Source organism: Motacilla alba, chromosome 28 (genome assembly GCF_015832195.1).
Source record: "Motacilla alba alba isolate MOTALB_02 chromosome 28, Motacilla_alba_V1.0_pri, whole genome shotgun sequence".
Lineage (NCBI taxonomy): Eukaryota > Metazoa > Chordata > Aves > Passeriformes > Motacillidae > Motacilla > Motacilla alba.
This window is the reverse complement of record NC_052043.1, coordinates 2,045,965-2,063,534: the sequence shown is the minus strand read 5'-3', so window position 1 is coordinate 2,063,534 and position 17,570 is coordinate 2,045,965. Positions and strand designations below refer to the sequence as shown.

Sequence of the window (17,570 nt, the reverse complement as noted above, 5' to 3'; positions counted from 1 at the left end):
CACTGAGCTGATGTAATCCCTAAATATTCCCTATTCAGGAATCCACCACTTGTGACCAGTGAGGAAGAACATGCAGCACCAAGAGCATTTTGGGAGGGAAACAACCAAAGAGTCTGAAGCGTGTTCAGTTCACACTCTGGGACCCTCCTGCAGCCCCCCAGTGTTTATGCCAAACTCCCCTTGAAAAGATAGAAGCTGTTTTACCACAGAGAAGCTCCTACCAAACCATGGACACCTTTCAAATTCCTGGTGTCAGAGGACTGATCCCAACTGCACACAATTCCTCTCTGGGGGCTGGACAAATTTATCGCCCATCTCTTCATTTTCCCTAAGTAAGGCAGCACTGGAAAGCAATCCCCAGCACTCCAAAGCCTCATTTCTCCCCAAAGACATCAGGAACTCTGCACTTACCTGAGGAAAATCCCCATTTTTTGGGAAGAAGTCAGTGGGGTCCACAGCTGCATAGTTTGTATCGAAGAAATGTGGTCTGCTGATGGAATCCATATAAAAATCCTGAGGGGGGCTAAAATATTGCCTGTAAGGAAATGGGAAAAGCAGTTACTCCCTGTCAGTCCCCAGCACTTCTCAGGTCACTTCAGCCTCTGCCAGCAGTGAAGCTGAAACTTCAGGATGTCACATACAGGAGAGGGATATTATTGGATATTATCCAGAAGAGAGATGGCAAAATAATACCTCTACCAGTTCTAAATAATACCTCTACCAGTTCTACCCCACTTCCCAAACTCAGCAGTGTAAGGACACTGAATTAAGAATATAATTCTTGGCAATTTGTGTAGATGAGGAAGGAGTTAATAGATAGCAATGGTCTGCAGCACCCAATATTTCAGCCTGATGACAAAGCAGAATGAAGGCCTGGGACGTCCCAGCATGATGGGTGTGGTGGACCTGCCAGTCACACCATGTAAGGACATGAGCTGCAGGGAAACATCACACCTGAATGCCAGTTTAGGCCACAAAACCCCCAAAACGGCCCCAAAAATCAGCTCTGACAGGGTAACACCCCTGTTAACCCACCTGGACAGGGGGTTCACCACTCACAGAGCCCAAAGGCAGGTCAGAATGGAGGGGCTGGTGACTGGGAAACACAGACAGAGCTGTTACCCAGAGAGAGGAACCAGGGATATGACTGGTGTGAGTTCAAAAGCAAGATCTCTGTTCAACTAACAAGGGAACAAAGCAAAGATCCTGCCTGCTCCACCTGGGCAGGGCCATGCCAGCTTCCTCCTGCTCCCTGCACCCAGCATCCGTTTCCTCCAGGCAGCCAGCGGCAAAAACTGCTCAAGAGCAGCCAATTTCCTTCCTCCTGGCCAGGAGCAGCCCCTGGCCTCTGCTCCACGCCACCTCCTGGTTTGCACAAGCCCTTTGCCTCTCCTGCAGGAGCAAGGAATGTGCTTCGTAATCCTTCCCGTAAGGGGCCGTGCTCCTGCTTGGAGGATTGCCACCGACACCCTGGGCGCTGGAGCCACGGGACAGCCACCCCCGGCTGGGTAATTTCCTCTTGTGGGGAGCTGGATGCTCGCCCTGGTGCCCAAAGAAGCCACGGGGAGAGGGAGAAGCAGAGTTTGAACAGAACTCCTGCCCAGGAGCTGGGAATGCCAAGCTGCCAAAGGATTATTAAGCAATTAAGGTGCCATGTGTGGCCAGCAGCTCGTTAACACACCCGGTGAACATTTACATGTGGATTTGTGTGCAAACACAGTTATCTCCTCTGATAAATACATTTTTCCTGCTAATTTCCCATCACTAAAGGCAAAACCCTGAAAAACGAACAGCTCTTTCCTCCTTTCCTTTTTTTTTTTGATTTTCTGTGCTGCCCTGGCTTTACCTGCTGCAGAGACACCTGAGACCCTGTGTGAACACAACCTGCACATCCCAGCTCCCACAGTCCAGCCCTGATTGCTGGCTCTTTGTAATCCATCCAAGGAAATGAAAATCTGGGCATAAATTCTGGGAATTAATTATTTCCACACAGGAAAAGGTTGGTTTAAAAGGCTTTCAAGCCCAGGCTGCTGTGGTCTCACCGTCTCTCACACGAGGACACAGCTTGGCCAGCATCAAGGAACTAACCAAGGAATAGGAAAACTATTTTTACTGGAAAAGTGAACACCCTCTCCTGTTCCCCTGGCACTTTGTGGCCTGGACAAGGGTCAGTCAAGGTAACGAGAAAGAGAGCAAGAGAGCTCCAACCTCCCTGGCCTGCTGTGGAATGACCAGCTCTGCTTGATGTCCTGTTACCCTTAATCTTGGTCATCCAATCTGCCCATGTGAGATGCACTTGGTTCCTGCAGTTTGCAGGGAGAGCTGACAGCAGCTCCGGGCACCGCTCCGAGATCCTCCTTGGAAAGCCCCAAAATCCCTTCAGTACCTTTGGAGCTGGGCTTTACCCCCCTTAACTCAGAACTCAAAGCTGTCTCCTCTCATTTGCAGGGCTGGCACAGAGCCATTGACAAGTTTGCTTGAAATAAACTGAGACAAAAACGCTTTAACTGGAAGAATCAGGTCAGTGACCCTGCCACAGGCAAGGTGTGAGCACAGCCTGCAGCAAACTGTCCCCACCTGCTCAGCCTCTCCAGGGCTTAGCTCCTGCTAAACTGCTCCATGGAAGCTGCTGTGGGTCAGAACTTCCCTCAGATGTTGAGGGGGCTCACTGGACAACCAAAAACCGTTCCAGAAAGGAAATTTATGCTGGTTTAATCACACCAGCTGCCCAAAGAGGAACGCTCCGTTGCAATCCCGCTGCATTCCAGCTGCTCATCCCAATGAGCATGACCAATGCATCCAAAGCCCTTCTAGGCCCACTGTGCCACTTCTCTGAGACCTCCATGCGTGTTTTGGCCAGGCTCCATCCTCTGTCCTCCACTCAGAGACACAAACTTCTCATCTCAAGCCAGTGGAAGATCGGGGAGAGCTGAGAGGCCGCAGGCTGCCTCGGCACTAGTCTGGCACTTCCCTTCCCCATCAGACACCACTCCATGTTTCTTCAGAGCCTGCTTTACTATTTCAGCAAGCAATGCTTCATGCAGAGGTGGAAAAGGGCATAAAAACAGCAAGAAAAGGGCTTATGTAAACTGGGGACAAAGCTTTGCTGCAGCTGTGTGACACCTGGGCTGCCCCAGATCCCCCCAGCCAGGAACGTGCTGAGCCTCCAGCAGCAAGGGGAGCTGAGCTCTGCAGGGAAAATTTCCTCAGAAAAGAGCTGAGCTGCTGCTCTTCAGAGCTCTGAACCTCCCTGGTTCTTTCAGGGAGGTTTAATACACTGTTGACACTTGTCAGGTTAAGAAAATCTGAACCTAAGAGGCCGCGTTTGGGGTCTTCTAAAGACATTCCCTAGCATGAAAGTGAACTCCTGAAAAGAAACAGGAAAAACCTGCTTCAGGATAAAGGTGTTGCTATGAGAATAAGCCCTGTCCAAACACAGCTACTTGCAAATGAGATTTCTCTGCAAGGATTCTGAAGAAAAACGTGCACCACCTCTAATGCCAGCTGCATTTTTTCATGTCACAGCATGGGCTACAATTACAACTGCCTTTAAAATCCCACTTTTCAATGTTTCCATTCCTTCCAGGATTCCTACCTGTAACCCCTTCACCCTAAATCCACCTAAAACAGAGTCGGTGCCATTTTCAAATACAAAAAGCACAGACTTTTTTTTTTTTTTTTTAAATGTGAAATGCAGATATGGAAGATCTCACCTGAAAGGTGATTTTTACACCTCCTGGGGTATGAAGAACAGGAAGCTAAAGGTGCAGCCTTGGCTAAATCATTCCCTAGCAAATCATTACTACAATGGGCCTCATTTCCAGAAGTAACTCCAGCAAAGGCAGCAAGTCCAGGTTTGTGTCAGACCCAGGCATGTCCTTGCAGGATCGGGCTGAAACGTTCCCGGCAGCGCTGGTACGAGCGGCACCGAGCAGGAAGAGAGTGAGGGGCAAAACCAGAACAAACGGTCAAGAAGGGAAAAAAAAAAAAACCCCAATGCAATAGATAAACACAATCTAATCTTGTGGTTCAATGCAGCAAAACAGAAATTCTGTTATAGCTCTCCGGAGGATTCACAACATGTAATTTACAGGAATCCCGCTCAAAAAGCACAGCCCCTTCCAATCAGCCAGGCTGGCCAAGAGCAAAGGGCCTGAATGGATCTGAGAAGTCTCCTGTTCTCCTGTGGGGAGGAGGTGGCACAGCTCAGCTCCCTCAGCACCTGTGGGGCAGCTCCTGGTACCCTCTCACGGGGAACTGCCCTGTGCATCCATCCCCGTGCTGCTGGGGCCAGAGGGGACCGAGGCCACCAGGACAGCACAGGGACACGAGTGCCCTCGTGCCCCTGACAGAGGGGCTGATCCTCACTGCTCCTATCTGCCTGGAACTCACACCCTCACAGGGAGGGATCTCACCACGAAGATGCCAAAATCCCTTTAGGAGGGAGGTTACATTAAATCCCCACTTTAATGCCAGGCACCTGGAACACAGAATGTCAAAATCTGCTTCTTTCAGCTCTCCTTCCTCCCACCTCTGACCCAGATAAAGAACACATCCTGTGTACCCGTGCCACTCCCTGGATTCACAGAGACCAAAGAAGCCATGGATCAGCCTCCAAAGCCCCAGCCCCACCAGAGCCCCCATCCATGTCACTCAGTGATGGCACAAGGCCACTTCATGTTGTCCAAACATTTGTCATATCCCACCCTGTGATCCAGGATGAAGGTTTATTGTAAAGGGAAAATGGAAAACAATTTTTTTCAGTACAGACATGACATGGCTGTTAGCTTCAGTCACCTCCAGTGACATGGCAAAGGATTTTAACATCACCCAAAAACCTAACACCCAGTACAGGTAACATCTTCCCCCCAACCTGTGTAAAGCTAGGGACTGCCCAGTGTTTGCTCAGTTGGATCTGTAAAGAATTCCATCAGTGTTACAAACCAAAGCTGTTTCTCCCTTACTGCAGCCTCCAGGTTGAACAGAAAACCAAGTTTTTTTCTCGTTTTTTTCAAAACAAAAAGCTGTTTGCTGCTGTTCTCAAGCTGCAGCAGTGTCTGAAATGCCACAAGATCAGTGAGTGATGCAATTATTTCCCCATCAGATCATGAAATAAAGTAAACATGGAAAGCAGCAAAGAAACAGTTGAATCACGGGGTGTGCAAGAGCAGAGGGGATTAGACAAAGGAGAACAGCACTCACTGGTTTTCACTTGGGAAAGATGAGGTTGGGAAAGAGACTGGGTAGCAGCTACTCCACGAGTCGGCGGCCAGCATGGAATTCTGCAAGCAGAAGGCACAACAGTTAGAGCAGCAGAGGCCTGGAAACATCACCTGGGGCTGCAGATAGAGGGCAGGCCCATGGCTTCCCTCCCTCAGCGCTTCCCAGAGGCACAGGTGGCTCCTTGTCCCTCAAGCAGGACTCCAGTTTCAGCTTTGGAACCTACTCCCCTACCACTGTCCCCAGGTGGCCACCAGGGTCAGTCCCCTTCCCCAGCCCTTCCACAGGACACCCTGAAGGGACAAGAGGAAATGGCATCAAGAGGAAATGGCATCAAGCTGTGCCACGAGAGGCTCAGGCTGGACATCAGGAGGAATTTATTAGTGGAAAGGGTAGTCAGGCATGGGCAGGGGGTGCCCAGGGAGGTGGTGGAGTCCCCATCCCTGGAGGTGTCCAAGGAAGGACTGGACGTGGCACTCAATGCTCTGGTGTGGTGACAAGGTGGGAATCAGTCATAGATTGAACTTGATGACCTTGAAGGTCCTTTCCAACCTCAGTGATTCCATGATTCTGTGATTCAGCCTCTGTGGGGTGTCAGCACCAACCCAATAACCTGAAACTGGCCGGCAGAGGTCACACCCAAAACTGTCCTTTTGTGCCTTTTGTCTTCTCAGCTCATACCAATAAAACCAGGGAGAGAACACAGCATCTCCTCACTCAGCTCCACAGCAGCCTTTAATCTGCTCTTTTTGTGTCCAAAGCAATGAAACCTTGTACTTGGAGCAAGAGGAACTTGGGCCTCGCTTGAACCTCTGTGTCCCTGCATGTGACACATTCCAGAGTTTGAAACAGAAAGAGAAAACTCCAGGAACACATCAGCTATTTTGGGACAGGGTTTGCTTTTTGCCCTGTTGGACAAATGCATCAGGGACCTGGTCTGGTTTTAGCAGCTATATCAGGACAAATACAACTTATTTATCTCTGCTGCTCTGGAAACAGGGACAGCTGGACCCGGGCACAGATTCACACGTCTGGCAGAGATGTGCTGGGGTAGAAACAAAGTCTGCAATCCTGAGCAGATTCTCTCAGTCTCTTCAGTCCTTCCTCAAGGAGCTGGCAGGCAGCAACTTTCAGAGCTTTGTTTTAATCACAGCCCTGCTCTCCCCTCCTCACTTCAATCCTGCAACCCCCTGCGCAGCCGCCTGGGAAGCCTGGAAATTGCTGCTGTAAACACAGAGCAGGACTCCTAGGATCTACCAGGCCAGACTGCCCTGCCCAGACCCCTCCTGGGCACAGCCTCCCCCTCCCCAGGACCTGCAGGGCCTCACCTCCACATCGGGCACGGCGAGCTGGGAGCGGAGGCCGGGGATGCCGCGGACGGCATCGCCCGGCTGCTGGTGCTGTGGGAAGCTGTTCCCCCCATCCATGGTGGGGTGAGAGCATCAGCCCGTGTCCTGCCTCATGGAGTCCTCAGGAGGGTGGCACAGGCTGTGGAGTGAGTGGTGGCAGCGTCTTTAACTGTGCTCTTCACCCTGCACCATGTCCTGGGCTGGGAAAGAAAGGCACGTTTAGGTTTGGTGGAAGGGGAGGTGGGGGAAAAAAAAACTACTTGGAAGCTTAAACATAGCTTAGAGATGAGCAAACAGCCACCAGCCTGTGAAATGCTGCCTCCTCTTCAGAAAAGAGAGGGTTTTATGGGAAACAGAGCTCTCCATTACCACCACACCTGGAATTCACCCAGGCTGGAACTGAACACACCTCTCCTGCCTTTTACCAGGAGCCCTGCACGTCCCTAAGATCACCCAGAGCTGGGCTCAGCCTGAGGAATTTGCTTATCTAATGCACAAGGAGACTCTGCACTCTGCATGAGTGTAAACTCATGGCAATCAATTCCCCCAAACTGCCTGGTTTTCCTGAAAATATGCTCTGGAGGTGGGGCACTGCTGAGCCAGCAGGGAACCCTCATCTCCCACCCTGTGGCACACCAGGGTGTCCCCAGCTCCAAGGCAGATGTTTCTGTGCACCAAGACCTTCCCCACACCAGCCAAACCCAACCATATCTTGTTACTAATTTGAAATTAAGAGCATTAATGCCACAAATTCCTGAATTTATCAGCCTCTGGGACTTTCCCACTCGCCAGCAAAAGGGGATCCAATGCAGGAGCATTGTCCTGGCAGGATTAACCCCACAGTAACACCCTGCCGCCAGTGCAGCTTCTCAGTCAAAACCACCAAAATGATTAATTTTCTTCTAAATTCTCCATAATCCCACTGGAAACCAATTTCCAACTGGATTCAATGGATTAAAATAAAAAAGAGATGGCGAAAAAGCAACTTATACAACCAAAGGAGCAGAGAAAAGCCTCCACGATGTCTTTACTTCCACTGAATCTTTCTTGGCCACTTCCTGCCTTCCCTGACCCTCCCCAGAAGCTGAGTAAATCAAAGTGGCCAAAACCTCTGGATGGAGCAATCCAGCCACACACACAACACCTACAGAGCACAGACCAAAGCTGTAATTTAAAAGAGCCACCTCTGATCGTTCAGGAGACACTATTTGTAACAGGGAATATTTTTGAAAAGCCATTTCTGACTCCGAGGCCCTGTAAAAATAAGTGACCTTGCGGTGGACAAAATGACTGCGGCATTTGCAACGGAAAGTGAAATTAAAGTGACTCTTTCTGCCTTCTCGTGGTGCCACAGCTGTGCCAGCAGTGCCCTCTGGGCAGGGCTCATGTGGGGGCTGCAGGGACCAGCCAGGACCCCCCCAGCCAGGACACTGATCCTACAGCAGAGTCACAGGCAAAGCCCTCAAGTGCCAAGGATGTTCTGTGTGAAAAGCAGAGTTCAACACTCACATCCCACCTACGGAATGCTGTGCGGAGCTCCCAAAGGGATTATTTGGGTTTTGGTTCTCTTGTAGGGAGAAGGTCACCCTTTTCTATTTTGCAAAGATTCCCTACAACTCCTGCTCAGCTTTACCCAAGCCAGGGCTGAGGTTTGCTGATCTCAGGGTCAATATCACCAACTGCTCTGTGTCTATAAAACCCTGTGACTCTTCCTTACACCAGACTTCAGGGGTTTTGCTGCTTTTCTTTTTTTTTTTTTTTCTTTCCTCTACTTGCAACAGCTTTTGAGAGGAAATCAGCAGCAGTGATTCCTGTAAGAGCCATAGCAAATATACAGCTTTACTTACACGTCCAAAGGAACTTAGGAAGGGTAAAATCAATATCAGTATCCCTCCGTGCCTGCTCTGCATTAGCTGGTGTCTCACACCACCAGATCTCACTGGTGGGCCCCGCAGAGCAGAGGCTGCCTCTAAAGCAGCACCAGTTCCCTGGGAAAACTGCACAACAGATCACACCCCGCTGGCAAAACGAAGGAAAACTGCTTAGCAAGAAAGCTGGAACGCTCCTGGCCCTGGTTTGTGGGGGGCTGTTGTGCAAGTGCAAAATACACCCAAGCATTGAAAACAGGGGGGGAAAGAGGCACCAAGAGACCGCTCTGCAGGTGGAACCATTCCAGCCACACTTCAACCCTGGAGGATGCTGAGGGAACTCCTCACCCCAGCACTTACTGGACACCCCAAAATCCAACCTGCACCTAATCTTTGTGCTGCAGAACGAGCTCCTGCTGATGAACATGGAGGCTGACCCAGCTCTCACACCGAGCTCACGCTCCAGTGCCAGGGGCTGCTGTCCAGTTTACACTCCCAAATTCCAAGAAAAAAATAAATAAAGCACTCACTAAATCAAGAGTCAGAGACTTGTATGAGCCTGAGGACAGCAGGACAACACCCAGCACAAGAACAGAGAAGTGGGAACAGCCCCCAGTTTGTGCCCGTCCCGCCATCCTCCAGGCAGCCACATCACGGAAAACCATAAAAATCAGCAAGTTCCAAAGTGCTTCCACTTCCACATGCCATCCTGCTGCTGTGACAGTAAACACTGATTACACAGAGGCCCACACACGTGAGGGAACAGCTACAGCAAACTTTTCAAGTGATTTTCCACCGCTTCTCTTACCAAACATACTCCGACCAAGCAGCAGCTTCCGCTGTTATGGCAAATCCCCGGAGATGAGGCTCCCGGTCCCAGCACTCGTGTTGGGAGAGGGCTGGGAGAGGAAAGGCCAGCCCTCAGCAGCAGCAGCAGCACACAGAGACCATTCCCAACTCCAGCCACTTCAGCCTCGTCTCCTTGCAGCAGCGCTATGGAAGAGCAGCGATCCCCCAGATCCAGAGGGAGGACACGACCCTAAAAATCCCACTGGACGTTTTCCTTCCTGGCCAGGCAGCCCAGGTTTGAAAGTGAAAGCAGCTCCCTGCACAGGATGACGAAGCCCCTGAGTGATTTCATCCTATCACTGAGCTCCAGAACAGTTTCAATATTCCAAACAGTTTGCTTAAAGGTTTGCTGTCAGCACAGGGACTAAGGAGCAGCTCCAGCCTGGAATTCCTCAGAATTCATCATGTCTAGAGGTTACAGAGCACAACTTTCAGCTTTTAACAGCTTCAGCTTTTTAGGCATTTCTCAGACCAGCGCTCCAGCTGGAAAATTCCAATTAGGAACACACAAAGAACTGCTGTGCTGTAAGCAGGATGGACAGAGATGGGACTAAGGGCTTGGATCACTGATAACTGCGATCAGAAGAGGTGAAAACACCCCAGTGAAACGCAGCCAGCACTTCCTCCTGTTGTGTTCCACTCTTTGTTGGTGTATTTTAAATTGCTTCCATTAAAGGAACACAGCCAGAAACCCACAGACATGCCTGGAGCAGCGGGAGCTAAACCTGCCGATCATGAATTACCACGCGCTGGGAACAACAAAAACACCTTGGGAATGTGATCCTGTTCTTCCTCCTGCTCAGGGATCAGTTCCCCTCACCCTGCCCACCCCTACCGAGCAGAGGTGGAGCCCCAAAGTGTCCCCACCTTGCTGCACCCACTCATGAGCCCCCGGAGCTGCAGCTGGAGGGAATTCTGCAGGATACAGCCTGGATGTAACGGCCCCAAAGAAATGGGAAGTCAACCCTACAGAACTCTGAACAGCCAGTTTTACTTCTCAAGCACACAGGCACCTTCAAGTTCCTCTTTTGTGCTTCTCCTTGACGTATTTTTGGGAAGTTTAGACCAAACAAGCAGATGGGAATAGGACTCAGTCCCGTCACCAACACAAAGGAGAACACCAGAGCGGAAAACATGTATTATGGGTGATGAAAATGGAACTGCTTCAGGGCATCCTAAGCCAGCACGTTGAGCCACCCTGATCTCCTGAATGCTTTGGGCATGGAAAAGGCTCTTGGGACACAAGCATTGCAGCCCTGGAGCCGGGCACTGCTCTCTGCCAGGCTCCAGGGCAAATCCTGGCATCACCTGGGCACCGCAAGTCAATGCCGAGCTGCAGCATGGAACAATCCACGCCACCAACTAACTGTGGGAATTAGTCTGTAAGGAAAGGGAAGAAAAATCTGGATCATTCCAGAGATTCTTGCAGGAGCTGTGGGGTGCAGATAAAAGAACAAACCTGCCCTCCAAGGACAGCAGAGTTTCTACAGGGAAGAGCTTGATGCTTCAAGCAGTACTTGCTGCTTCTCGTCTGACACTCAGACCATACAGGGGAAAACCAATCAAATACTGCTTTTTGGAGGGAAAAGTCCCTTTTAGGAGAAAATATTAACTGCCCCCCCACAGGTAAATCCCACCTATCCCTGCTTTTCCACCTGGGAGAACACATAGGACTATTTCCACCTGGGAGAACACATAGAACAGGGCAAAAATGCCTCCCAGACACCACCCACGCTCTGCCAAGGAACTCGGCACGTTCCTGTGTAAATCACACATCCAGCACCAACATTCCCAAACCACAAACACATCCCTGCAAGGCAGAGGCAGTGGCTCAGACACTGGGTCCATGGAACATTCCCAAAAACAGGGCTTTGGGCACCTCCCAGCACGAGGCAGAACCTGAGCAGGGCACTCTGAGCACAGGGGCTGCTCCCCTTCCACGCAGAACTTAGCCAAGCAAGGTCAGAAGCCAAGAAAATGCAGGTCCCAAATTCTTTACACTTTCTCCCCAGTTTCTGTCCCAAGAGACACTTGGGAGAAACCCTCTGGACCTGAGCAGGTCCCAAAGTTCTGTTTCACACACAGCCACCCGTGGTAGAAAAACCACTTCAGGACATCAAAGCCAACTTCCCTACGGATTAGGGCAGCCCTAAGGCAGACCCAACGTGCACCTGCTCCGTGAGAGGCGTGTGTTCACTTTGATCACACCCACACTCGTGCAGACCTCGATTGTGTAACCAAAAAAGACTTAGGAGTTTTAAGTTTTAAACAGAAAAATGTCTCAGGAGAGTATAAACCTTCCCTGAAGGATCCAGACTCTTACGGTGACAAGTGACAGTGCAGTTTGCTCCTGTGCAGAGACCTCCCAGCAACATTTGAACAAGAAAGGTACAAGCTTATTTTAGGAAAATGAGGGTGTAAACATCCAAAAAACAGACCCCCATGAAGTAAAGAGCTTTTGGCAGAGATAGCAGAGCTCAGGCTTCCAAAAGCTTCAGCTGGCAGCTTATGGAGCTCTGCAAAACCTGGCAGTGCTGCATGGGACACACAGCACTCCCAACCCCACAGCAACTGTATCAGCACACCATTTTCCACTTGAACATTCCCACCACCAGCTGCTCTTGGTTCAGCCATTCCCACGTGGCTCGGGATGAGCTCAATGCTCGGATGACACGAGGATGATGTGCGGCAGGAACAGCCCCAAAGAGGCACAGCCGACCACAGCCAACACCCTCCTGCCCTCCAGACTCACCCCAGGGGCAGTGCATGGACCAGAAAACCTTCTGGGGGTTTGGATCCCAGCTTTGGGATGCCACTGCTGAACCTGCAGGACCTGCCCTGCCCAGCCTATCTCATTTTCACTGTAAATCGAGCCTGCTAAGGCTTTACACAGTCCTTACACTGGAACTTAGGGTTACTCTGAGGAGTTTTAGACCTGGCAGTAGTATTTAATAAGGTGAAGCCTCTGGTATCAGCCCAGTTAATGGTGTGACAGCACTGGTTCCACACTGCAGAGACTCTGAATTGGGCCGGTACGGGCTGCGCCACAGCAGAAGCTTGGTGCATGATGGATTCATGGCTCCACACTGACAGAGAGGAAGTTTGGATCAGATATTAGGAAATCCTTCCCCGTGAGGATGCTGAGGCTCTGGCACAGGTTGTCCAGAGAAGCTGTGGCTGCCCCATCCCTGGAAGCTGGAACCCTGGAACCCAAGGCCAGGTTGGACGGGGCTTGGAATATCCTGGGATAGTGGAAGGTGTCTCTGACCATGGCAGGGGCTGGAACTGAATGAGCTCTGAGGTCCTTCCAACCCAAACCATTGCATGATTCTGTGATCGCTGTGCAGTTTCCACAGCGCTCCGTGGAGAAGCGGCTCAAGAGGGAGTCAGAGACACGGGGGTTCGCTGGCTGCGGCCACCCCGCCTGCACCGGGGCGATTCCCCATCCGGACCCGGCTCGGACAGGGTTGGAGCGGTCTGGGCTTTGCTGGGACCGCGGTTACAGAGGCTCCGCAGCATCTCGGGCTCTCCCCGATGCAGACACGCGCCGCCGGTACCGGCACAGCCCCGAGCGGTCCCCGCCGAGCGCCCCCGGCCCCGCTCCACACGCGGGACGGACACGCGTGGGGGACACGGGCGGCTGCAGCGCGGCGGGAGCGGGGCGGGCGCTGCCGCCTCCACAGGCTGCTCCGGGCCCGGCCCGAGCCCCGCAGCCGCCGCACTCCCCGCGGCACCGACCGACGGCTCCCGGGACAGGCCCGGCCGGGGGCCACGTCCCCACCGAACCCCCCAGCCCGGTCCGAGCGGGCCCGCGGCCCCCGCCCACGGAGAGACCGGGCCGGGCGGGAGGAAGCCCCGGGGGCAGCGAGCGGGCGGCCCTTACCTGTGTCCGGGGGTCGCGGGGGTGCCGGGGGGGGTCCCGGGGACTCCGGGGCTCAGGCTCCCGCCCGGCCGCCGCCGCCTGGCGCCGCTTCCGGGTCCGCCATGCTGGAAGGGCCACAGCGCTTCCGGGGAAAGGGGAGGCGGCGACCGGGGAGAACCGGCACCGGGGGACGGGAGAACCGGGGAGCGGGGAACGGGAGAACCGGGGCAGGGGCAGCGGGGGACGGGAGAACGGGAGAACCGGGGCCGGGGCAGCGGGGAACGGGAGAACCGGGGCAGCGGGGAACGGAGAACGGGAGAACCGGGGCCAGGGGAGCGGGGAACGGAGAACGGGAGAACCGGGCCCGGGGGAGCGGGCAGCGGGAGAACCGGACACGGGGGAACGGGAGAACGGGGCCCGGGGGAGCGGGGAACGGGCAGCGGGAGAACCGGGTCCGGGAGAAGCGGGCAGCGGGGAACGGGAGAACCGGGCCCGGGGGAGCGGGCATTGGGGGAACGGGAGAACCGGGTCCGGGGGAGCGGGCAGCGGGAGAACCGGGCCCGGGGGAAGTGGGCAGGCTGCAGAGCGGGAACCAGGAGAGGCAGGGCTCGGAACTCGGTCTCGCTGAGAGCCGCCAGGGTGGCCCCGAGTGGTGAACGGGCAGCGAGGCCCGCGGCTCCGGAGACCGGCAGAGGCCCGGGGCCGAAGGAACCCCCGAGGCAGAGGGAGCCTCCGGGGCCGCGTCCCCTGCCCGGCCCCGTCCAGGAGCGGGCGCTGCCCCCGGAGCAGCGGGTCCTGACCCACTCCCGGCCCGCGGGCTCCTGTGGGTGCCGGCACAGCCCATTCCCACAGGCTTTGCGTCGATGCAGATCCAGAGCGAGCAGTCGCCTTTTGTCCCTCATCCACCCATCCATCCATCCATCTGTCCATCTCTCTGTCCATCTGTCCGTCCAGCTCGGGATGGGATGGAAATGGGAGACAAACCAAAGTCCTGGAGCATTGGCTGTGCACACCATCAGCACCTTCAGACTCCGCAGCCCAAGCGGAGTTTTTTTCCACTCCTTTTCCTCTCAAAAGGAAAGGAAACAGCAGCTCAACCCACAGACGACACGGAGAGCTGAAAACACTCAAACCCTGAGCAGCTTCCAAGCATTCTGCCCACTCCCATGCCACGAGTCCTGCTGTAGGAATTAAATGAATTACAGGGCTGGAGAATGACCTGCTCTGACCATCCTGGGCTTTTCACTCGTTTTCCCCACACTGAGTCTTTTAATATTTTTAATTTCACATTGCTTGCATTGGATTAATGCCACGGTAGGAACAAAATCTCCAGGGGTCACACAAAAGCCTCCTGGATGGGTCTGTTTTTACACCAGCACAGCAGCAGCCACAGGGAACTGATTTATCCCCAAGAAGGGAAGTACTGGCAGATGGGAACCATGTTAACACCGGCTCCTTGGGAATACTGGGTGTGTGCCAGAGGCAAAGGGGGAACCAGGCCCTTTGCTAATCCTGCTGCTCCCATCCTTCACTCGTTTGCATAAAGTAATTATCAAGGCAATCTCATCACATTTTCCAACATACCCTTCTTACAGGGATCCTTCTTTTGAATCCCCCCGGGTCTTTATTTGATGTTATACAAGTACAAATAAATTAGCACAGTGGGAGAACACACAAGGATCCATCCAGGACCAAATCAGCCTCCCCAGAACCACCAAACCCGATTTTCCCCTACCAGGATCTCTTCCTCCTCCCACCCCAGCCCGGATCCCAATTCACACAGGAAACCCCAAAGAAGCAGAAGTGACGCTGGGCTGGGAGCACTGGGGCTGTCCTGGGCCTGCACTGGTGGGAGATGTGGGGACACGGCTGAGCTGTGCTCTGGTCTGTTTGCCCCTTTCCAGGAGTATTGTCCCTGGAAAACAGCCTGGCTTCTCAGGAACAGCCCTTCCCGAGCAGCTGGTCCCTGTAAGACACCCAGGCTCAGGAAATGGGGACAAGATGGGAGTTTTTGGGCCCTGATCCCATGGTTTCAGCTGCAGAGCAGCTCCTCATTGGGGTGTGCCCGGCTGCTGTCACCCACTGCCACTTCCTGTTTTTTCCCAGAGCCTGGAAATCCCCTGACTTTCCGTGGGGTGAGGGCTGTGGAGCCATGCAGCCAGCTGGCCCTGTGCCCCCGGAGCTGTGGGAAGAGGCAACCAGGGGACAGACCCTGCCCTGTGCAGGGTCCTGGCAGTGCTGGGCTGGTGCTGGGGCCATGCAGCGGGCAGGGATGGGACCTGGCAGGAGTCATGCTGGGGTGCCAGGGTCCCACAAAGCCATCCCATGTCTGAATAAACCCTTCTGTGCCCCCTCGGCCACGCTGTGGGGCTGTAGAGGGTGAGGGGGCAGCTCCTGCCGTGCCCCATGTGCCACGAGCTTGCCAGGTGCCATCCATCTCCCCCACCTTGTGACCTCCCCACTGGAGGGGGACGATGCTGGTGCAAATATTTGGGAAAGCCCAAGAGCCTCTGGCTTTGCCTGATGCACCTGCAGCCCCAATGAGGGACAGGGCTGGGGGGCTCAGGGGGTCCTGGGGACACCCCATGTGAGCCCTCGGCTTGCCCCGCTCCAGTGGCCATTCCTGGAGAGTCAAGCAGGATTTTGCTTTTTGGGAGGGATTGTTCTGCTACCCTGGTGGGAGAGGGAGCAAGACAGGCAGTGGGATGGGCAGGGAGCAGAGTGTGGAGTGCCAGGAGCTCCTCCAGCCGATCCTGCCCTCCCACTGCTGGGAACACCTCGGGAAGGGGATGCACAGCACTTACCAGAATTTCGGGGATGGGTTCCAGCACTTTGGACTCAGTGCCAAGACTGGAGTAAATCACTTGGGGCCCAGCGCTGTCATGACAGAAGCTGTTGAGGGAGGAGGGAAAGGCAGTGCTAGTGGGATTGGAGGGCTCGGCAGAGCAGCCCCCTCCTCTGCACCCCCTCTTCAGAGCCCTTGGAACCTCCTACTGAACCTTCACTGGCTCAAATTCCTTGAACAAACCAAATTCCTTGAACAAACTGGAGTGTCGCAGTGCTCTGACCATTTGGGGACCCAGGGGGCCCTGACCCTGCTCAGGCCCCCCAAAACGGGCTCAGGGCTCTCCCACCTGTGCTTTGGAATCCATGCAGTGCCAGGGCAGGATTTGTCCTGCCCTGCCTCAAATTAACTGCTCGGCTCTGGGAGCTGGTGCTCCACGCTGCAATCCCAGCTGAGTCTGGCTCCATCCCTTTTTCCAAAGGGTTTGATCCCCCGGCACAGCGGGGCTGGAGGCGGACGCAGGGGCATCGTGGTTCCCCTGAGCTGACACTGCACAAACCCCACGTACCGGCGCCGGTTCCCGGTGTTCCCGGCGGGAGCAGGCACGGCAGAGGCCGGAGCTGTCATAACGCAACTCCACGGGCTGGACACCCCCGGTATCCGGTGAAACCGGGAGGAGACCCTTGAACGGCCCTGCGGGGGGAGCAGAGCGTGCAGCCCAACCCTTGTGAGCCACCGGAGGATGCCCGCAGGAGAAGCGTCTCTGCCGGGGCCGTGAGGGGCAGGCGGCGCCGAGAGGAGCCCGTTCCCTCGGGCCGTGCGGGGGCTGGCCGGGGCGCTGCAGCTGGGCGCCGTCATTGTGGGGATGCCCTCGCAGTTGCTTGGCTGGACTTACACAGCCACGCTGGGCAGGGTGGGACGAGAGGCAGCCGGAACCGAGCGGAACCGAGCGGGCTGGGGGAGCGGGTTCAGCCCAAACCAGGAGCGGCTGCAGCGCGGCCCAAGCACGGCAGGAGGACCGCAAGGGCGGCGGGGCAGGACCAGTCCCCGGCGGGGCAGGGCCGCTCCCCGGCGGGGCAGGGTCAGTCTCAATCGGGGCAGGGTCGCTCCCCGGCGGGGCAGGGCTGCTCCCCGGCGGGGCAGGGTCAGTCTCAATCGGGGCAGGGCCGCTCCCCGGCGGGGCAGGGTCAGTCCCAGGCGGGGCAGGGCCGGCTCCGTGCCGGTCCCGTCTCCATGACTCCCGCGTGCCCTTTGGCCTCCGCCCTTCACCTACCGCCGCCCCGCCTCCGAGCGGTGACTGACAGCTCCCTCAGCCTATTGTAGCGCGCCGCCGCCGCTAGCCCCGCCCTCACTCGCGACGGACATTCCTATGAACCGTCACATCTGAATTGCGCCTCAAACCCCGCCCATAGAGGTGACGGACAGCTCAGTTTACCTATCATATAGCTCCGCCGCCGGCCGGGGTGGGTGGGAAGGTCGTTCGTAACGAACCAACCGGAACCCGACGTGATGCAGCCGCGACCAATCAGCATCCGAGCGCTCGGGGACGGGGCCGACGGCGTGGCCAATGGGGGCGCGCGCCGGGGCGGCGCGAGGCGCGGAGCGGGGCGGGGGGGGGGGACGGAACGGCGGGGGCG

At 55.0% G+C, this 17,570-nt stretch overlaps 1 protein-coding gene across 2 annotated transcripts in view; it reads right to left on the bottom strand.

Annotated features, from left to right (window-relative positions):
* Positions 1 to 13,296, bottom strand: part of SBNO2 (strawberry notch homolog 2) — a 50,360-nt gene extending 37,064 nt beyond the window's left edge. Inside the window, exons 1-4 of one of the 2 annotated variants that reach the window (XM_038163846.1) lie at positions 13,170 to 13,296; positions 6,549 to 6,769; positions 5,203 to 5,282; positions 412 to 535 (exon numbers count right to left, since the gene is read on the bottom strand). In XM_038163846.1, coding sequence (XP_038019774.1) covers positions 412 to 535; positions 5,203 to 5,282; positions 6,549 to 6,647 — 303 coding nt within the window. In that variant the 5' untranslated portion in view covers positions 6,648 to 6,769; positions 13,170 to 13,296. Of the gene's footprint in view, positions 1 to 411; positions 536 to 5,202; positions 5,283 to 6,548; positions 6,770 to 9,245; positions 10,116 to 13,169 lie in introns of those variants that run through there. The other variant, XM_038163847.1, reaches the window with a different exon arrangement.
* Between the last annotated feature and the right edge of the window lie 4,274 nt (positions 13,297 to 17,570).